Here is a 23,222-nt window from a genome sequence, read left to right on the forward strand (position 1 = left end):
TGATTATTTACTTGGTTTTTCTCTCTTAACTTCTTTTTTCCTCATCTTGTTCAATAAAAACTCTACACACTTCATGGCTTATTGGGATGCAGAAAGATTGGAAAAGGCACTCACAGAACAAGTTTCTGGGCCTTTCTATATGACTGCTCAGTTTCTGCTCTTATCACAAACTGGGAGGCACGTAGGTTTCTAATTGTTCAATTATTGTCATAGAGAAATTGAGATTCAGATGTTTTGCCTGTGGATACCTGACTAGCAGAAATGCAAAATTCAACTGTAAGCCCAGCTGACCTGCCCAACACACTGGCCTGACTCAGTCATCTGTTTGCAATGAATACAGAGAAGAATTAAACCTGTAACAGTGCTGCAGAATCATCCCCAGAAAAATGCAGGATACTATGCCATTGCTATTCTTGTAGTTTCACTTTGTAGCAATACTGACAAATCAGGTGTTGAAATTACAGCCACTTAATTTTACCAAATGAAGGCTGCTGCTTTTGAACGCCAGATAGTGCTATGAAGATAAACTATGTGGTTGCAGTGGTCTAGCTTGTGGCAAAGGCAGCCAGAATCTGCCTTTGTTAGCAACAGTTAGCAATTCCTCTGCACAGTGCTGGTGTTTCTGCCTTGAAGTGTTGTGCATTGCCTTAGATCCTACTGCCATGGTTTGCATTGCAGATTTCAGCAAAGTCAGGCAGCTCTAAATGTCTCAGTTCCTCTTGCCACTGCCTGTAAGGAGGGAATGCATCTAGCAGCAGGAGGCAGAGGAAACAGCAGTGGCTGGTAGGAACCTGGACAGAATCAGGGCATCAGAGTGGCTAAAGTCTCTTGAGGTATATCCAGGTGCCAGCCAGAGCACCTTCACAAGTTTGAAGCTGAGAAGATGGATTGTGTAGGAACCTGGCTTTGACCTGGAAACATTTCAGCATCCAGAGCTCTGGATTAAGGAGACATTAAGCAATGTTTTAGACACACACAAAAAATTGCTGTATGCACTTGGAATGATTTTCTAATCCCTGTGAATCTAATACAAATTATCCCTGCAGTTTCAGATGGATGCCTTATTCCTCATCTCTAGGTCTAAACTGGGGAAACATTTCACTATGCAGTCTTAAAAAAGTATGCTACTATTTACTAGACTAGACTAGATTAGACTATGGTAGACTAGACTAGACTAGACTAGAGTAGAATTCAGTGGGAAGAGACCTACAAATATCATCTACCTACAAAGTCCAACTGCCTGAGCACTTCAAGGCTAACTAAACATTAAAGCATATTAATGAGGGCATTGTCCAAATGCCTATGTAACACTGACAGGCATGGGACATCAACTGACTTGCTAGGAAGCCTGTTCCAGAGTTGGACCACCCTCATGTTAAAGAAATTTTTCCTCACGTCCAGTCTAAACCTCCCCCAGTGTATCTCTGTGCCATTCCCCATGTGTCCTGTCATCAATGACCAGTGTCTGCCTCTGTGCTTCCCATCCTCAGGGAGTTGCAGAGAGCAAGGAGGTCGCCTCTTGGCCTTCTCCAGACAGCCCAAGCATCCTCAACCTCTCCTCACAGGACATGCTTTCCTGCACTTTTACCAGCGTTGTTGCCCTCCTCTGGATGCTTTCAAGGACCTTAACATCTTTTTTAGATTGTGCAGCCCAGAACTGCACGGAATATTCAAGGTGAGGCTGCACCAATGCTAAATATAGCGGGAGAATCGCCTCTTTTGACCAGCTGACTAAGCTGTGTTTAATGCACCTCAAAATGCAGTTTGGCCTTTTGGCTGCCAGGGCACACTGCTGGCTCACGTTGAGCCTGCTGTCAGCCAGAACCCTTTCCAGAGGTGGATACATCTTAATATTGAGGAAATTACTCCCGTGCACACAGGATCAAAGGCATGTCTAAAATGAGGAAAAATGGTCTCAGTTTCATATGGAAAATTACTTGTTTCATAGCTTAAACTTACTGCTTCTTCCTCCCTTTAAATTTGGATTGGGCGACAAGTGCAGCAATTTTCAACACAAGACATGTAGAAGGTTTTATATATATATTTGTCATGGACCTATAAGGTGATGACAGATTCTCATTCTTCATTTTTTAAAATTATGTTTCTGGTTAAGAAACACTAGAAAATGAGATCAACTACACCCAGAAAAGCAGGGGAAAAAGACGAAGGTAAATAAAAAGATAACAAACTCATTGTATATATAAGGGTCTGATGGCTTGGCCAGGTGAAATGTTAAATTTTGTGTTCACAGCATTGTGGAATCAAATGAAAATGTGTATGAACTAATGGATGCAATAAAATATATGGTATTATCTCTTTGCTCTACTGAGTACAATCTATAACTTTGGATAGTGTAACGTAGAATTCCTAGAAAGTGGAGTTTAGGGTTCAAGAAATTGCAATAATAATTTCATAGAAGAGATTTTTATGTCTGACTGCCTAATTTCTGTGTTGCTATTCACAGGATTTATATGAAGGTATCATCAAAGTGCTTGGAGAAGATGAACAGGACGTGGTTGAACTCAAGCAGGGCTTAAGTGAACTCTCTGAGATTTATGAATTACACCAAGAGATCCTGGGAGAGCTGGAAGAAAGAGTTCTTAAATGGTAAGTAAGGAATGGCACAGCCTGACAGCGTTAACATAACCTCTATGACACAGTGTTCCCTTGACACCCCTGCCAGCAACAAGGCTGGGATACCTGCATGGGTGAAAGGAGAACAAGCTGAACTACTTTGGCAGATTTTTCATACAGAAAAGAAGTAAACAAGCAGATTGTTAGGCTGAGAAAGCAAATACTAAAACACTTCCACAGTGCACAGCCCACAGCTCTGAAATGGCCTTGTTGTAACAACAGTCTATTCCATATACATTATCCTCTTTCCTTTGCCTTGCACACTTAGTCAAGCCAGTTCACACTCATCACCAAGTGACTTCACACACATAGCCTGTAGGTCACAGACTCATGCTGTGGAAGGCAAGAACAGCTTCAGACATCAGAGTTGACTTTAAAGAAGATTCTTCGCTTACAGAAATCTACATAGCAACTGCGTAGCTCTCAGATAAGGAGCACCCCTCTCTCCAATCCCAAAGCAAGGCTTTGCACTAGCTAGGCTTCCAAGCCAAGCAGACCCTGCCAGTCTGCAGAGGGACTCCACTTACAACACCCTCACAGGTGAATTACCAAACACCCTCACAGGGTGAATTTCCATTTGCCAGCAGTCCTGGCTAACCTATTGTGTGATTTCGTCCTGTTTTCTCCTTGTACATGCTGTACATGTACATGACATTTGAGTGGCTACAGTTGTGCCAGGGAAGATTTAGGTTGTGTATTAGGAAAAACTTCTTTACTGAAAGGGTTGTGAGGCATTGGAATGGGCTGCCCAGGGAAGTGGTGGAGTCATCATCCCTAGAGGTATTTAAAAGACGTTTAGATGTAGAGCTTAGTGATATGGTTTAGTGGAGGACTTGTTAGTGTTAGGTCATAAGTTGGATAAGGTGATCTTGGAGGTCTCTTCCAACCTAAATGATTCTGTGATTCTGCGATATGCTTCATAAATAATTCAGTACTGTGCTACTGGCTGCTGAGGCAGCCAATGGCAGGGTGGTGCTGAGCAGGGTGCAATGAAGAAGGAATGAAGATACAATATTACAACTGAAGACATGATGCTATCCTCCACAATCAGTGCTCAAAGCCCTGCAGCAGTTGAAAGGTCTGTTCAGAGAAGCAGAAGCTGTGTCCAGAAAGTAGACAGCCTGCGTGCTACAGACACATATGGCTGTCATGGCACTAGCACAGCCAAAAGATTGACACCTCAAGGTGCCTGTTGTACAGCAGCCCATTTTGTTGTCCAGTGTGTTTGAGAAGTATTTCCTACTTCCTGCCATTTAACCTAGGCTTTAGCTGCACAATGTACCTGGCCACTGTGGGTCTGATGAATAGAACTGCTGCCATGAGAAAGAAGCAGAACTTTTCTTTAATTTTTGTTTGCCTTTTTTTTTTTTTTTTTCTTTCTGTGGCCCTAGGGAGGAACACCAGAAAGTTGCTGATGTTTTTATATCCAGAAAATCAAGGCTGAATCACCACACAGCTTATATTATACAGTTTGATAGGAATTTGGCTTTGCTAGATGAAACTTGCCATAAATATTCCCAACTGGCTACCATCATTCAGGAGTTTGAGGTAAGGCCCTTCTGTTTTTTTTAGCTGCAATGATGTATAGCTGTACCACAGGACTTACTCAAGGCATTTTTGCTGCAATTCCACCAGTGTTCTCAGAGGGTAGAATGGGAGCATAGCTCTCCTCACACATCCTGCTGATAGAAATGAAGTAAGATGTTCACATGTGCATGATGTGCTTCTGTGTCTGCATCCGTTCCCCACACTCCCCTTTGATTCAGAATCTATGTTTGTGAGTCCACAGATCCATGAATATATTTTGTTGAAATATATGCAGATAGTGGAATAGTTTCTCATTCATATATTTAACATTTCAGTCCATCTGAGGATGGGTTAATAACTGTTATCGTTACTGTGTCTTCTTATCTATTCTTCTTTCACTGCATTTTCCATCTTTTCTTTTGTGCTGGGTCTGGCCAGGATGAATGTTAGGGTTAGGCTGCATGAGTGCTTATCTGCTGGCTGGGGTCAACCCACAGCATCTTTAGAATTGCATTTCTCTGCATTTTTAAATGCCTGTTACTGCTTCCTCTGTTTACAGAGGATCTTGTGACAGGCAGCCAATTTAACTGCAGAGGAAGACACCACCTCCACTAGCCAAATACAAGGTTCTATTCCTTCAGACCTCCCTGAATGGTCTGTAACCTTTTGGCCTGTACTGCTAAGCAAGAAACATATTTTCCAGTTGTGGTAACCTAACTCATCCCTGTTGAGTGACTGAAAAACACCATCAAAATGCAACTGACAGAAACTGAAGCCACAATTCTTGATAGCATTTTAAGATATTGGCAATGTGGATGGTCCACATCATTTCAAAAGTGTAAAGCCATAAGTGGATGGAAAGTTCAGTGGGGCTATATTAATACTGTTGAGCTAAAACGGTCAAAGAAATGCTGCTTTAATGTTTATCCAGAATCCATTTTTCTTATTATCTTTATCTGATCAAAGAAATAACAATTACTTGGGTCTGCAGGATAAGTTAGTGATTGGACCTTAAGGGTTATTTAGAGTACCAGCTCTAAGGAGTACGGATTGTGTTTTTCTCTGCAGCACATATGAAACGTTAAGGATAACAATTGATTTCAAAAGACATTTGGAAGTCAGCATTTACAAACAGATACCTTGTAGTCACCACATTAATTTCCTGTTAGCACGTGAGGGTAGCTCTGATGGCTCATACTGCTATGAACGTGAGCTTGTCAAACGCAGGTTTTCTACTGTTGATCAGTATTCCTAGCATCCCTCCTGGTCACATGTCTGTGGACTTCTGTCTTAAATATCAACCCTAAAAACTGTCTCTTATATCTAAGAAAGCAGTTAGAGCTTCACCTATGATGAGATCATCAGGATTTTAATCTAGAATAAGTGAGCTCTGTTACTTCTTGACCTTTTGCATGCACACACACACAAATTTGGGGTAGGTGTCTATCAGACCTTTTCTATTTAGCATTTTTAAAAACATGGCCACTATTAGCTTCCTAGTCTAACAAAAAAGAATTTAGGTCCTCATCTTGCTTCTGTTACCTCTGAATTGAGTATGGGTGCTGGGAATGCTCAGCCCTACCCTGAATGCACATTTAGTAAGAGCAGTCTGTCAGTTAGAGGAGTAATACAGTAACATGAAACATCTTTGCCTGAGAAAATACTGTTTCTTCCCAGACTTCCTTTAAACAGTTAAGATTCCTATTCCCCCTTTTGTCCTGTCTCCCTTCACAAGTGGCAAACACTGCAGAAGTTTTGGTTGATGAACATTGAAACCCTGTGAGACTTGACTGGCTTTCAGACTCAGACCTCATAAAGAACCAGCTGTGTTTTGTGCCATTCCGCTCAGGTCCTGGCAAGCTTCTGCTTCTTGGTGCCTCTGGAGATGGAGGCTTTTGAGGACTGAGTTTTGTGGATTGCTGTTGGTTTTGCAGCAGTGTTGCAATGTTTAACAGATACACAGCAAGTTTCCTATTTTAAATAAGACCTTATGAGGCCATATGCAGTGGGCTGAATCTAAAGGGAAAAGGTAAAGAGAAAAATGTTACTTCTTCATGTGTGTATTAGATCACAAGCTCCCTCTGTTCTGTTGTAAACACTCTCCAGACACTCAGTTCCAACTCCATCACAGAAAAGTGCTTTGCTATATGCTGCTCAATTCCACGTCTTGAAATAAGATACTAAAAATTTGCAAACAGAACAAACTTTAATCAAAAAAAAAAAAACCAACAAAAGTGACAAGCTTCACTGAGATCTGATACTTCGGGCTCTTTATATGCCACCCTAAAATCTTTATCCAACCTTTACCTTCTAAATGGTGTTCACTTTCTTTCCTTTTCCCTCTGAATCCAAACTATTTTCAAATGATGCCGTAGAAAATAAATTGTTAGAAGTACTTCTTTAGAGTTACAAATACCCCTTAGGGACTTGGTTAATTGGGAATGGTTCAATAGAATATGTGCATTTGTTAGCAAAATATCAAGGGGACGCATCAGGTGAAGGAGGTGACAGTTTGCTGCTGAGCTCACACATCCATGATCTTTGTGTTTCCTCTCCTTTCCCTTGAGGACAGAAGAGCTCTGGTGGAAGCCCACAGAGTGTGAAACACCAGCTTTTGAAAGTGGTGCAGCGTGTCTTCCAATATCGCGTTCTGCTCACAGGTCAGTAAAACTAAATCATTCTCAAAGGTATTCAGTGGAAACCCTCCCATGTTGGCCTGTGCTACACATTGATGCCATGACTCTAAATTAGGTCTGGAGCTGCATGGGATTTCCTAGGAACTTCAATCTGCGTAATACAGGATTCAGAGAGCCTGGCACTTCTTCAGCACTGCCATACTAAAAGGTCACTAAAAAGTGTGAAGTCAGATGCTTTTAGCCATTCCTTCCTGGCTTTTCCCTTCCATGAGTTAGGAGAGGCAGAACTTAGGAACCTTACTGCCAGCAAACAGGTTTGATTTTATGTATGTCAAGAGCAATTATCAGAGGCAATTATCAGAGGTAGCAGGGCACAGTAGTCCCCAGCAAGGGGAGGCAGTCTGCACTGTATCCTATATGACATTGGCAAGCACCATGTCCTCTTCCTCCATCAACAAAGCAGTTGTACCCAGTACTGCACCCTGAGCACCATGTACAGTACACCTAAGGCAACCCAATTTCTCCATGGCCTAGGAGGCAGAGATCCAGATTTACACTAACAGTACATTTACAGATCTTACATTTACAGTAAAAACTTCCCTTTATATTCCCTTTACATATACATTTCTCCTACCCAGACTCTCTCCAAGGTGGGTGGTTCTGTTCTCCCCAGTGGCTTATTCTGTGCAAGCCACTGCAAATATAGCAAGGCCAAGGCTGTGAAGAGGGCAGTCTTTTTGGAGCAGGATGCGTGCCCTAAAAAATTGTGAAGTTCAGGTTTGTTACTCATGAACTGGTTATGGAAAGAAATGGTGAAATGTAGCCAATGAATCTCAGTTTTGTCATGTAATTTTGTCAGATTGAAACACAAAAGGAGGGATCCATAGACATAAAGATGGTGAAATGTTTTAGGAGTATGTATATGTGTGGGTGGAGAGGGATGCAAGATGAGTTACGTGTGGGACGGTAAAAAGGAAGCTATAAATCCTGCCCATACTGAACAGCTGATGAAATGTACAGCATATTAGAAGAGACTCCTATAAACACAGTAGAACAAAGGGACCATATGAATTTTTATTCACAGCACTATTAGCAGCAGTTTCATCTTGCTCTAGACACTTTGATCAAGGATGCAACTCATTTTTCACAGCTGTTCTTTTCTTTTTTAGTAGCAGCAATACAAATGAACACCGGATGCCAATAGTAGGACTTTTTCTCTGTCTGACTTGCTTCCCTCCCTGGGTGTGTCTACATTAAGGGCAACTTTCCAGACGAGTGCAGTGCAGAAATTAGTTGTCTCACATGATACTTACAGTGTTTTTAGTGCATGCACACAAACAATGCCTCTGAGGAAATGGACGTGTCACATCCCTGTCAGAAATACCTCCACAGACTCCATTTTCTCTGTCCATTTCTGTGCTCCATGAGGCAAATTACAAACATAAAGCACTGTATTTTGTGAGAGAGCTGGAAGAGTCTGAGTGAAGCTCCAGTGGCTGAACGTTCCCTCCATGCTTGAAGCAACTTGAGCTTTTCCTTAGTGCCCAGGTACTGGCACTAACTGGAAAAATGAAAGTTTTTGTGTGCTCTGGGATAAGGTATGCTGGTTCAAAATGTTCCAGAAAATAGCTACTACTACAGTTCTTCACCTCATGAAACCAAGCCCTTCTTTGGCTGCTAGGACAGGTTGAGTCTGGAACAGTGCAATCCTTCAAATTCTCTAAGTGATGTTAAATAAAAAAATAAAAATAAAAAAGCAGGTGTTTTTGTGTGTTCATAACTGGTTGTTTCTACCAGATAAAGAAGGGTATTCTATCCGGATATTGGTTGCCAGTTACTGTACTACAGCCAAAAGGAGTTGCCCACTCAGTTAAATGTCTGTAACCAAGGACAGAGCTTGCAGCTGTAAAAAGCAATGCTAAATATTGCCTGATAGCACTGCAAAACCCCTTCCTGTCTGCCTGAGTGCAGGCAGACACTTTACTGAATGCATGAGAAAGCCAAGCAGATCTGGGGGCTTCAGGGAGAGAATAGCACCAGAAAGAGCAACACATACGGATAGGACATTCAAGGGAATGGATATCCATGAGCATCAAAATTCCCAGCCCATGGGCCTGTTTCTTGGATGCAGAATTTAGGAGCTTGGATTAATCAGAGAGATAAGAAAAAAGTATTTCATGATTAGGCTTTAAAAATGGTGATGCTCATATAGTACAGCCATTAAAGGAATAAAGGCCCAGACAAAAACATACAGATGATTCATCATAGAATCATAGAATCATTAAAGTTGGAAAAGACCTCCAATATCATCTGGTCCAACCATCCCCCTACCATCAATATCACCCACTAAACCATGTCCCTAAAGTCAAATAGTCCAAATAAAGCTGACAAGTTAAAGGTCTGTAGATGGTGCAAAAATAATTCCTGTAAATGCAAGTCCTATTTTTTAGAATGTGATGGAGTTCAGAAGTAATCATTGAACTCTGTATGTACAGAACCACTCTCTTTCTTGTGTCTACAGAATTCATGTAATAAATTTTATATTAATAGAGAAAATAGGTCATTGTAGCCAACACCATTCATTCAGATGGGAACCTAGAATTCCTGAGAAGAACAATTATTTGTCAAATGGTGCTACTCAGCAATTCTTTTGGCAGAGAAACCAGGAAATATTATTGTCAGTCTGTTGGTTTATACCTGCCAAAAATTATGAGGTGAGTCCATGTCTGAATCAATGCTCTTGCACTGATTCTCAAAGTAGAATGCAGTTGAAAATGTTTCACTTTGGAAAGAGGCAATATAAACTTAATTATTTGGGAATAAAGTGATACAGGACATTAGGATTTTATGTTTTAGCTAATCCAACAACAGATTATGTGGATCTGAATTCTAATTATTGGATGTCTGTGTTTGATTGTTTTCTACAGATTACTTGAATAATCTTTGTCCTGATTCTACAGAATATGAAGCCACACAAGGTAAAATGAAATGGGTAGAACAAAAATTTTGCTGCACTAACTCTGCTTCTAAAGAGGTGCAGGATCTGTATTGCAAATATATGGAACAGGTTTATTTTCAAGATTTTGTATTTATAAATTAGATGTAAAGTCTACAAGAACTTACTACTAATTTAGATGAATCATTTAGAATCATTTAGAATGCTATCTTTTTTTCTCAATGAAATATGTGGGCTTCCAATAGTTTTGACATGATTAACTTACAGAAGAAGAAATGATCTTGTATATAAGCATGGTGCTGACGTTGTACTTCTGCCCCAGTCACCTGGAAAATCCTAGTCCTCTTTGGCTCCACCTATGCTTGACCTGGTCATCGTAAAGCCAGTTGAGATTGGTCCACCCATTTGTTTGTATATCATTATCCTGGGTATGCCTGATGTTCTCTCAGAACTTTGAAGACATCATGTATCTGTCTTCTGTATTCCTTAAGTCTAAGTAAACTTGTAAGACATTACATAAAAATCTGTTCTGCTCAATCAAGAACAAATCCAGATGTTCAGTTGCTAACACCATCTTTCCCACCACATCAGATAGATAAAGCACAACTGTCTTACTCCCACTGAAGTCAAAGGGAGGTTTAGCCTGGGCTTGAGTGGGAATAGCTTCCAGGATGAAATAAGAATAGTAGTGTATTAATGAAACCAGTGCACCTATTGTCATAGTGAATGTGAATACAAAGCAACTCACAGCAAGAAGGTCTAAGACTGACTAAAGGTCATTCTGTTCTGACCAAGAGTAGTATCTCATGCAAAATTTTGGACCCTTGTCACTGACAATGATTATAGCTATAGCAGTAATTTAAACAGAGCCAGGGCAGACATTCAAGCCCTGTAGCCACATTTGCCTATCTTGTTTGTCCTTAGCACACTTGTCACATTTCTGGCCAGCAACAGCTAGCATGCTCCCAGATTAGACCTGGAAATGGGTAGGATGCCCTGTTCCACAGGAGAAAATGAGATCTGAGATAAGGACCTAAAGTATGTTATGCCATTGCCCTCAAGGCCAGCAAATATGTCCAGGCCCAGGCTTTTTGCCAGTGGAGAAGCCAGATGTTAACTTATGTCACACATGTCAGTCAGAAAGGGATGGCCTGTCCTCTCTCTTGGTAGTAAGGGGAAACAAGCCACCTTGACTGCCATGCTTTTAGATGTTTGACGATGGATTACATGAATCTCTCTCCACCGCAAGCTCCAAATGTCAAAAATATGCAACTAGAAAACATTACAAAAAGATTTTCTGCTTAAAAGGAACCTCATGAGCTCTCTTGGTCAACACAAGCATGATGCAGAGCTTTGCACAACAGGATGACTCTTCTGGGTCCTAAATTTGCTGGGCATTTGCATCCTAGTGGTGCCAAAATATTTAAGGAGCTGCTGCTGCTGGAGGGTTGTTTTTTTATTAAAGATGTCCTTGTAAACAGAAAGGACTGGGGTTATTTTACTCCTCTCTTATATGATTTGTGGTCTTTGCTTTGCTTCACCCCTCAGCTGCCTTGTTCATTGTTTCTGAAATCACAGACCGAGCCAACGAGAGCATGCTCCAAGGGGTGAGTCCTATCATGATGCACTCTCTCCTAATCAATAGTGTTTTTTCTGCACATCTGATGAAATGTATCTGTATCTGATAAATTCTGAAACCTCCTCCAGGGTGAAATCTCAAGTTTATATAGGTCTGGCTTAGAGCACTGCAGATATGGAGCAGGTCTATGCCCTTTAGTGCAGCTGTACAAGATGTAAGTCACTGTAGGAAGCAGCACAAAGTTTTTCTTCCTCTTAGGATTTCCAAAATGGCATATGGTGCAATGAAGTGAGAGACGGGAATTTTCATGGTTCTATTACTAGTCCGGGATGGTTTTAGATATGAAATGCTGAAGACATCAAAAATGTGCTGTCAAAGATACATTCTGAGCTCATGTATGTAAGTTTTCTACCATTCTGGAATCCTATTTTACTTCAGAAGAATTGGTCTGGGCTTATAGTCTTGCAAATGTTCAGTCAAATAGACTGTCTAAGACTTTCATAGGTTACAGCTCATATCTAAATTTAGATATAGATATCTAAATAAGTTATATAGTTCACCAAAGAAATTAACAGTTCCAATAAGGTCACTGTGACTTACTAATGCCTCTCACATGACATTAGAGTCCTAATTTACAGGCAAAGATAGCCTGCACATAGCTAGTCTTATGACTATTTGTTTCCAAGGATCTAGGTCTGATCTTTAGGTAAGATGACAAGAGTTTTGCTACTGACATTAGTAATAAGCAGTGTTAGGAAGCATAGAGGCAGCACAGAGATTGCCAGACATGGGATGCAGAAGAATCCAGAGGAATCTAACTTCCAGAGGAATCTAACTTGGTGGACATCCAGATGATATCATAACTAAAGGCAGTGTCTTTCATTTTGTTACACTAGCCACCCACACCTGCAGCTAAATTCTCTCCTGAGGTTGAGGTTAATGTTTGCAGACCTTCAACTTCAGTTGCACAGACCTAGCATCCACCTGAAGTAGTTAGTGAAAAGTACCTACATTTCTGACTCTAACATCCTGTATTGGGATTTTGTTGTGCCTTTGCTAAATTAAAGGTCTCCAGCTTTGCAAACACCCTTTCCTATGGTTAATTACAGTTGGCAGTCAAGTCACTTAATTATTTCATTTACTGAGCAGAGAGAGGGTAGTTAATAATCACGCAGACACCAAAACACAAAATCAAAGGGACAAAGATGAAAAACACATAAGCGTTAATGTGAACAAGGGAAAGAAATGCAATGAAATATCAACCCACCTTAGTAAGAATTTGTTTTCAGGTAGGATTTTAAAGGTGAAAGAATGAATGCACAGGAACTGATAGGGAAAGACATATGCTAGGGGGCCACCATAACCACATACCAGCACTTCTGGCTCAGCGTGTTTCCATTAATGCCTTTGTCTTCTGTATGGGGAATGAAGGCACTGGGTGAGGCAATGAATTCAGACTGTGTGACATGGTAAAAATTTAGTAGGTCAACTTGATGAAGGATGTTCTTTGCAGCAGCTCAGGAGGTAAAAATGAAAGAGTCTCAAAATCCAGCGTGCCCTTCAACTTTTAAAACTGAAGTTTTCATGCTCTGTTCAGAGAAGTAGAAGCATCTGCTTGCAGCAGATGAACCCAAGAGCCAAGAATGTCAACTTTTGCTCACATCTGAACATCCCTGCTGTGCAGGTTTAAAATCCGTGTCTCTGATATGTGTGCCAAGGTCATAAATGCAGCCCATGTGTTCACAGTCTGTTTTAGAGTACCAAGTTCAGTGATGATATCCTCGTGGCCGGAGACAGGGAAAAAATAAAATCTTGTATTATTTATATCAGAAAGAGATAAGTTGTAGTTAAAGCTATGTTTTATTTCCTGAGTAGGGAAACCTGTCTTCATGGATCTGCCTCTTTTCCCTTCTGATAGCTAGAAATTGAGATCAAGGTTCTGAACCTGCTTCTCCTGAAGTCTTTGGCAAAATTACCACAGATCAACATGAAGCCCAACTAGTAGATTTCTTTTCAGATCTACATTATCACTCAATGCAAACTTCAAAAAAGCTTGGACCTACTGATTTGGTTTAAGTCCATTAAGTCCATTTCCACTTTTCTGTTTCAGGCTTCACCCCACACTGTCCTGCTGCATCTAGCTCAGAACACGTTTCCCTTTCACACAGTAACATCAGCCCAGTTGCTGTGTTAATGTGGTTCCGTGACAATCCAAAACCTTCCAAGCCGTCCTTTAAAGACAGCACTTCTTCCCCTGATTGCTATGGAAAAGTTCCAAATACAAGCCATGTGTAAGCAAAGCAGCACACTCTCTGCTTCAGCAAGCAGGCAGCATGAACACCTTTGATAAGTGTAAACTTTTAGCTACTCTTGATCTCTTTGGTAATTTACTCTCAAGTTTATTTAAAGACACTTTAGCTCTCAGTACAAACTATTTTGTCATCAGCCATTATGGTAGGTAGGATGGGGACAAAAGTTGGCAAAGAAATTTTTGCAGATGAAGTGGTAGTTGCATTACAGCCGAACAAAATGGTGAAGAAGGAAAGGAGAGAGAAAGAAGCATAGCAGAAAAGCAAGATGCATGGAAATGATGTTTTATACAGACTGTTTCCAAGATGTTCGACAATAATGAATAGTTAGTTACTATATAAACACGACACTGTTACCAAGTCAAATGAACACACATAGATTACAGGGTGGATGTGGTCTAACAAGCTTAAATTTTAACATAAGAAGAAACGTAATCTGGTCACTTTACAGATTGACTCTGAAACCATGCACTTACTGAGCAAAGGATTCAACGGATTTGATTTTCTATCTCCTCAGGGAAAGAATTTACAATTGTACTTTCCATTAATAAATACATAATTATTTGTACCAATATAACAAATAGTTCATCATAAAACTGAGATCTCAGGACAAGTTTCCACAGTAATCTCAGAGCTTTAAGGGACACCCATATTGGAGGCTAAGAAATGCAAGAACTCAGTTCCTATCAGTTCCACATCTTTTTCTGACACCTCAGCTTCTTTAGATTTTATTCAAATACATGGAAGATTTGTATGAATATTTTTTCTGAAGTTGCATGTCTACATAAGTGGTCAAGATCAGATATCCATTGCATATTGCATTGAAGTTATATTGGAGTTATATTACTGGCGAAAATGGTCATGAAAGTTTGAATTCTGTTTTTGCTGTACCATGGTCTTTGATTTAAACCAAATATCCCAATTTTGGATTTCACCTAAATTCTGTTCCCTACTTCTGTTCTAGGCACCTCACAAGCCATGCAGGAATGAAATTTGGTAGTAAGCAAAAGCTGTCAAAGGGGCAAATAGAGATTCTCTGATGTCTATGGCTAAGGAACATATAGCTTCATTTGAAGTGGTGGTGGTTAGCTTGTAGCTCTTCCATATTTTGAGGGATAGACTTACATTTACTGTGTTGCATTACTGTGCAATGATTATATGCTTTCATTTGAAGAACATCACTATATCCTCTGAGTTTTACAGATGCAATAGACTTTATTAATAATTGCTATTAATAATGACTGTGTTGGAAAAAATTCATCACACATTCCACATTGATTTTTACACTTCATTTTTATCATATCATCAGAGCACATCTGCTCTTTTTGAAGCTATGGCCTAGAAGAGATGAAATAAAATTTCCTTTTTTCCCATCTGTGTGAATGCTGCAGGTTTTTTGAAGAGGCCTGTTCACGAGAATCAAAATTCAGTATTCTGTTAAATTGGAAATTGTCCTCCTGAATTAATATACCATACATAAAATCCATAACCAGCAATTCTGTTCTTTCTCTCAGATTTTCAAAAATGCAAAGAATTTAAAAAATGACTCTAATTACAGAGCAAACTGAACAGTGTCAATCAATATAGATACATTAATAACTTGGCATATACCCAGCTGATCTTCTAAGTAATAATTTAGATTTGACATGTACCTGGAAAGAGGAAGATTTCTGCTGCCATTTATTAACTCATCAAACTACAGTCCAAAAATCTGACAAGAACACTGAATTATTATCTATGTTTTCTGCAGAATATCAAAGATTCATTATTAGCTTTTTTGCTTTGTAATAACACTACAGCATTTTTGCCCCTCGGAATTATTAACCCAGGATTTTCAGATACTTTGTTATATTAGCTATCTCCACAGCATTTTTATCAAGTAGAAAAATATTATTTGCAATTCATAGATATATAAACAGAGGCATAAGGCATATCATCACCACATAGTACTAAGTATATCTGTAACTCTAGGAGACATTCACTACTTGAACTAAACAGGGTTTGCATTGCTCTCTGAACTTCTACAACCTGTTAGAGGCCCTGAGATGCTGAGAATTGTAAATCATTGTTGCTATTAACAGCTGGTGAATTTCTTTGGGATACAGAGACCCTTCATAGCACAATGAAAATATATTCCTTGCCTCATGGAAGTTGCAGTCCGCTGCTAAGCTGTTTAGAGAAGGATTTCAGTCACCCCACATCTTCAGTACTAAGTGGGTGGAGCTTTGTCTTCATTTTTGAATCATTGCTTGTGAAGGGTATTTGAAAGGAGAATGATCGGAGTTTTGAGCAAAATGAAGAAAACTATATAAAGAGTTTTTTTAGGGAGCCATAAGAAAACTATGTCCTCCTCAGCTTCTTACATTTCCAGATAAATCACAGTCCTTCACGTGTGATGATCATTTGACTTCCTACAGGAAATGAGTCTGATACATCTCTGTCCATTTCCTGGTGAACATGTGTCTATATTGCAAAAGTCAGCATTATTACAGGCACCCCTACCAGAAGTCCTAAGAGAAGCTGTGGTGTGTTTGATCTGCAGCAACTGAGTTCTCCCCTCACTCTTGTAGAAACCCCACTGAGTACTACGAACACTTACCAGGAGTGTACTCACAAGAAGACACTACTTTTTCTGGATATGAGGTGGGGTTGAGTGTCCTCAGCAAGTTTGCTGACAACACCAACCTGTGAGGGAAGGGATTCCACATAGAGGACCCTGGACAGGCTTGAGAGGTTGGCCTGTATGAACTTATTGAGATTCAAACAAGGGCACGTGCAAGGTCCTGCATCTGGGTTGGGTCAATCCCAAGCACAAATACGGACTGCTTGGAGAATGGATTGAAAGCAGCCCTGAGGAGAAGGACCTGGGGATGTTGGTGGATGAGCTCAACATGAGGCAGCAATGCGCACTTGTAGCCCAGAAAGCCAACCATACCCTGGGCTGCATCAAAAGCAGCATGGCCATCAGGGCAAGGGAGAGGATTCTGTCCCTCTACTCTGCTCTTGTGAGACTCACCAGGAGCACTGCGTTCAGCTCCAGGGCCCCCAGCACAAGAAGAACATGGAGCTATTAGAATGAATCAAAAGGAGGACCACAAAGATGATTAAGATGCTGGAGCACCTCTCCTTTGAAGACAGGCTGAGGAAGTTGGTGTTGTTCAACCTGGAGAAGAGAAGGCTACAGGGAGACCTTACAGTGGCCTTACAGTACCTGAAGGGAGCTGCAGGAAAGCTGGGGATGAGCTCTTTGTCATTTCATGTGGTGATAGGACAAGGGGCAACAGCTTTAAACTAAGAGAGAGTAGACTAAGATTACATATTAGGAAGAAATTCTTTAATCAGTTTCTGAGGCACTGGCATAGGCTGCCCAGAGGAGCTGTGGATGCCCCATCCCTGGAAGTGTCCAAGGCCAGGCTGGCTGGGGCTTTGAGCAACCTGGTGTGGTGGGAGGTGTCCCTGCCCATGGAAGGGGGTTTGGAATTAGATGATCTTTAAGGTCCTTTCCAACCCAAGAGATTCTATGAAGAATGGGGCTCCATTATGGAAGCTGTCAATTTGACAAGTTTTGCAAGGGCTAAAGTACCCTTTAGTTATGGGACCTTTGCAATCTTCTTTTGCAAATTTCAGCTGTCTTATGATCCCTGGTGTTTCCTGTGCTATTAGTTTATATATAGTTTCCATTTTGCTAGCCTATATTATTTCTGAAGTGACCTAAAAAATTCCATTTGTTAGTTTCTGCATTGCAAAAGAGATACTTGATGGCTGAAAGTGCATCAACTGTCAGTTATATTGCATGGTCACAATGCAGCCCTGAGTTACTCGAGGCTTGTAGGTGTTTCAGTGTGTTTGGTATGTGGTTACTGAACCTAATATCATGTTTAACAAGTGCAATATTTCTTCAGAGCAGTAACATACACAGGTATTTCAGGCTTATCTCAAAAAGCAAGCTGAGATAGCTACATTAATTGATAGATGAAATCCAGCCTTGACAGACCATCATGCTGATATGGACATGCTCCTTCTGTTATCTCTGATAGCTTTCTTAATTAGCTGATTCTATAGGCACCACTGATTTGTATCAATCAGGTAGATATATCCTTGATTACATTTTTCAATCTATAGAGTCTAACTAAGCCCAGGGATAGCTTAAGGACAGTCAATGGAGCACAGGTAAAGAAACTATTATCTGCCATAGCAGAAAACAGTTGTCAAGGGCTTCCAGGTGATGAAGGTATATAAAATGTGGTCCTTAGTTTGTAGTTTTTCTTTGTATGTAACTGAGGACTTAGGACACAATGGCTAACTCGGACAAAAGAGACATAACTTTTAGACATATTCTAGTGATTGCTGCTGTGCAGCCCATTCTACTTTCTGGACTAGTTAAAACCACGGCTGAATCCTATGTACAAGCTTGGGTTTTAGCAGCATTAACTACTAAGTGGAAGGAGATTTGAAAAGACTAACAATATTTCACAGATACAGACCCCTCTTCTACCCAATACCATCTTTTTATGAGAGCAGAAGCTTAGTTAGATTAAATTTATTTACCATCTTTATAGATAAATTCATGCCACATGCCAGTGCCCACTGTCTGTGCTCTCAAGTCAAGTAGGCAGTTAGTAGCATCAGAGTTTGATAATGGGCTTCCTGATCTTTGCAAAGTATCAAAAAAGAGATGCAACTGCTTACTAGTTAACTTCCAGATTCCATAGTGCAAAGTCAGTAATCTGTTAGCACAGAATATAAACCTCCAGATAATCCTAGCAATGATCTTCTTGTATCAAATCATGCTTTGGATTATCTATGTCATGCCACTAATGAACAAGCCTTTGGAGCAGATATTATACTTTGTCTCTGTTTCCAGTTTACTGGTTCCAAGAGAAAGAAAGTCAGCAAAGAGACCTAAGTATAAATACTGCATGGAGTAAGCAGGCTCTTTTGAAAGTGAACTGAGGTACAGAGGAAGTGTTAAAGAAGTATCAAAAATGACAGGAGTGTAGAAGGCCAAGCAGATGTGAATGCAGGTGATGAGGTTTCATAAAACCTATGAGGCTGGAAGAAGACTTTGTGCACCTAAATTCCATGAGCTCAATTCTCTCTGAAACCCAGTTCAGTAATATTACTTTAATGCGTTTGAGAAATAAAATGGTGAGGAGGGTTGAGGGAAGGTTTGCCTGCTTTTCTAAAAGCAATCACCATGTGGTCTCCTAAATGTTGTTTCTCTCTCTTAGGAAAACCTGCAGAAGCTGGTACACATTGAGTACAGTGTGAGGGGGCAGAGGGGCCTCCTCCAGCCAGGAAGGGTGAGTACTGCAGGCAGACCTATGCTGATAAGGACATTGTTTCTGGCCAGCTTTATCTCTGCCTCTGTGGATGGCCAGATTTCAGACATCTACAGGTGTTGTTTACTGACCCGCTGTGATAAGAGTTGTAGCACTGGTTTATGTAAAAAGCCATCGCTCTGGTACTGTTCAGGAGCACTGCATGTTGAGAGCCTTGCACTTGCAAAGACAGGCATTAGCATTAGCCGTTTTTACACAGAACGGCCATTTGATTTTTCACACCATCTGTCCTCAGTCACCCCATGTAGTGTGTTTTGGAGGAGCTGCTGTTTTCCTTCTTACATATTCTTGTTGAAAGGTTTGAAGTACGAGCAGAAATTCCTTACAGCCTGGAAAGGCTCAAATTTTTGGGGGTAGGTTAGATCCCTAAATCAGGGGAAATTACCTATTTTCAGTTTTCTATTCTTACCATTCTGCAATTGTTCTTTTCATAGAATCACAGAATCATTAAGGTTGGAAAAGACCTCCAATATCATCTGGTCCAACCATCCCCCTACCACCAATGTCACCCACTAAACCACATCTCTAAGCACCAGGTCCAACCTTTCTTTGAACACCCCCAGGGATGGTGACTCCACCACCTCCCTGGGCAACCCATTCCAATGCCTGACTGCTCTTTCTGAGAAGAAATCTCCTAATTTCCAGCCTAAACTTGCAACTTTTAATGCAAGACATCACTTTTAAGCAGCACATGAACAGAAAGTGGGAAATTATATAGCTGTGTCTTGCCATTCACATCAAATACAAATTTATCCTCCTTTCTTTCAAACCTTTCCAGTTTCCTCAGGCCCAACCTGCCTCTACACTTGAAAAGATTTCTTTCTAGAGTTCTGCAACCCTAAATTCCCCTTCATCCCACTACTGTCCTTAACAAAACTCATGAAGAAATTTTCAAGGCATGCATACTCTTAGTATGTGAATCCTCATCAACCAAACATTGCAGTGATCCTCTTATTTTTTCTCCAACATCAGTATCCTCACTTGTCCTTGCCAAGTAGTGAATTAATAAATTCTGCAAACCTCAGTGCAATTCTAGAGTAGAAAATTACACCAGATCCTGCTCTCCATTAGAAAAGAGTAGATGTCTGTAAATCCACTGCTGCTTTAATTATTTTAGACCTTTTCAAATGTTATTGAAATTAAGTTTGAGTACGTTGTTTTAGCTGGTTACATGTACAGTCCTGTTTACATACATAGTAACAATATGGACAGACAAGGTATTATGCTTGCAAACATACACAGGTTTAGTGTAGGCATAGTATGGATGTGAAAAGGTTTCAGCATTTCTTTTTGGTTTGTCTATTTTTCATAATCAGAGAATGAGTTCTTTTCTGAAGCCCTTTATATGTTACTTTTGAAATCTGTGACAGTCTCCTTGCAGTCCATGGTGCAGACGCAGTGGGCTGAGTACTGCCTGGTGTCTGACACATGGGTTTCCAAGCCATTCAGTACTGATACAAATGCAAGCCATAAAGTCAGGCTAGAAGCAGATGTTGAGGTATCCATCTGTTACTATGCTGATGAAAGCAGTTAAGAGTGCCTCCTTCTACATGAGGAATGTTCTCTTTTCTCAGTAAGTTTCAGAATGCAGTCTCAGGATTACAAGTGTTTTTTGTTTGTTTGTTTTGTTTTTGTTTTTTTCCCTTTAGGTCTTTGTAAAAGAGGGAACACTGATGAAAGTCTCTGGGAAAAACAAGCACCCTCGGCATTTGTTCTTGGTAGGATTTCTTTCACATTTTTACTATCTCTTTCATATCTTCTCCTGTGCTTACACAGCTGTAAACCAGAGAAGAGATTTCAGGGCTGCGAGTCATTTAACTGTAAGCAGTGATGTGGTAAGTGGGTTTCTGTTGCTAAAAAGACACAGAAGACTGTAGCCTCTTTCACACATGTACTCATTGGCCCTGCATATAAGAGTAAGTGCTGTGCAGCCCTCCATTTGTACCACAGCTCCATTCAGCCTTGACTACTAGGCCATAATTCTGCAAAGGAGAGTGCAGGTTTCCAAGGTGCTTGGGAGGAATACTTTCAACAATTAAGCCTCATACTTAAAAATCTACCTCTAAAGCCTTAGGAGGTCTTACCAGAAACAATAGAGAACACTACCGGTAAAGTTTAGGAAAGCTGTCTTTGGGTGAGTTTGGTATCCTTGAAGCTCTATGGCTGGGTTTTAGCTCCTGATGTCCATGTCTTTGTAAATAACCTGATAATTGTGTGCACCACCTGGGTATAGTCCCTCTGAACACACATCTCCAGATCTCTGTTGATTGAAGCAGCAGTTTTCGATGAGGGTTTGCAATTCTTCTAAGATAGTTAAGAAAAATTAACCAGTTATCAGTTACTGGAAGATTTTAAGTATTCACAAATCAAAAGAGATGAAAACCCACCATTTGGGAGATCTGCTGTTAACACCCATGCTTTCTCTTTTACTTTATACACTACATTGGGCTGTATACACTACATTGAGACTCCATGCTCCTGAGCATTGTTCTCAACTTTGCAGGTAGCTTATTGTATAATCACAGTTATTTTTATGCTTTTATCTGTATGAAGGGGAAAATAATATTTGCCTGTCATAGGATTTGTGATGCTTACCTGTTAATGTTTGAAAAATTCTGTATAAGTGTAGAGATTTTAGAATCTCCTTCCTGGAAAAGCAACATAAAGTACTGAGCCTTACTGCTGGAATTAACATCAAAGTACTTGTTTGCAGACTTCATTTTAAAATAAGGGGGTTACATGTCTGGAATACATACTTGCTGTGGCCTCTGTAAGTGCTGACAGCATTTCACCCAGGGATCATTGTGAGAGGTTTATTATAGAAGGTATACATTTTGCCATTAATTCTTATTTTTTTTCTTCTTATTAACATTTTCTACTTGTACACGAGCAGGATGGTGAAAATGTAGGAAACAGAACCAGTGTGGAATGTGGTAATTCCTACATTAACATCTGAAAGGTTTTGCATTATCTCCTAATACTGTGAAGTATCTGTTATGCCACCACCACTCAAGTGTTTAATGGACTATTCGGTCTATGAATACATTAAGATAACTACTGCACAACTCTACCAACATATTCTATCTTTGCATGTAGCACCTTTGCTACATCAGTCTTAAGGCCCCCACCATCCATCACTGCTGACACCTTTTTGTAACAGCTAAGATACGCATGAACATACCCTTCCCTTTGGCAGCACATCTAGCCTAACCCATGTTCTATCTCGATTCAGATGTCCAAGGGAAAGAAAAACAAACACAAACCCTCAAGACTAGAATAACCCTCTAAATATTGTCTCTTAAAATCTACATTTGTTTAACTCCTTCATATTATAAGGACCGTACCTAAATCCTTTGAAGACATGGTAAAATATGGGTAGGAGATGAATTTACCCTGATGTATTTATCAAAAACCATTCACACTGATTGGTTTGTTGTTGTTGTTGTTTTTAATTATATATATATATATATATATTTTATGATGCTTCAGTTGCCACTCCAAACGATTATCAGATGTGAGTACGTACAGGTGTGGTTTGGTTTAGATGAAATAAGTGTTTACCTTATCTATCCAAAACATTTTTACATTAACACCGTTTTTGAAGTTCTTTGTAATGAACTTTGTCTATAGCTGAGTCAAGCCCAAGACCAGGAGAAAATTTCATCAGAAGAGTATACATTGAAGGATAAGTCTGAGAATTTAGTCCGTAAACATCTCAGGAGATGAGCCCATCCAACTAAAGTTGTAGTTAGAATGTACCATAAAAATTGTGTGTGTGCCAAACTCTTCTTTGGCCTTTGCATTCAGGTTGTGCTTTGGTGGTATGCACACTTATGCTCTGAGAATGTAAGAATTGTAGATCTGTGCACAGGTCCTATATGCATGAATGTGTAGCACATGTGTTTAGGGGCTTTTGAGGTGTACACCATGTGTATTACAAGTTTACTTGAGCTGACTGTTTTGTGCAGGCTGATGATATTGTTGAATGTGGTGTTTCCTGGCAGGATGTTTGGTGAGCTTTGCTGGGCGCCTGTTTCCTGAGTCCAGTCTCTGTTTACAAGGATGTTGGGGCCTCTTTGCAGTGCAGTATGGGGCTGCTGATGCTGGCAGGCCCCTGACTGCCCCCCAACCACAGAACTTTGCAACTCAGACACTGTCTCTTATCTCACCCTTCCAAGAATTCCTCTACAAAGACAACTTGTGCTGCAAATGGGGTGTGGGAAGCTGCTATCAAATGGG

General features: G+C 40.3%; 1 protein-coding gene across 1 annotated transcript in view; it reads left to right on the top strand.

Annotated features, from left to right (window-relative positions):
• FGD5 (FYVE, RhoGEF and PH domain containing 5) overlaps positions 1-23,222 on the top strand; it is a 98,775-nt gene that overhangs the window by 56,979 nt on the left and 18,574 nt on the right. Inside the window, exons 6-12 of the mRNA XM_082768574.1 lie at positions 2,465-2,607; positions 4,026-4,182; positions 6,734-6,821; positions 9,725-9,775; positions 11,302-11,360; positions 18,873-18,944; positions 20,633-20,701. Of these exons, the coding sequence (XP_082624700.1) occupies positions 2,465-2,607; positions 4,026-4,182; positions 6,734-6,821; positions 9,725-9,775; positions 11,302-11,360; positions 18,873-18,944; positions 20,633-20,701 (639 nt within the window). The remainder of the gene's footprint in view (positions 1-2,464; positions 2,608-4,025; positions 4,183-6,733; positions 6,822-9,724; positions 9,776-11,301; positions 11,361-18,872; positions 18,945-20,632; positions 20,702-23,222) is intronic.

The sequence above is a fragment of the Aythya marila genome (genome assembly GCF_965140915.1).
Source record: "Aythya marila genome assembly, chromosome: 10".
Taxonomy (NCBI): domain Eukaryota; kingdom Metazoa; phylum Chordata; class Aves; order Anseriformes; family Anatidae; genus Aythya; species Aythya marila.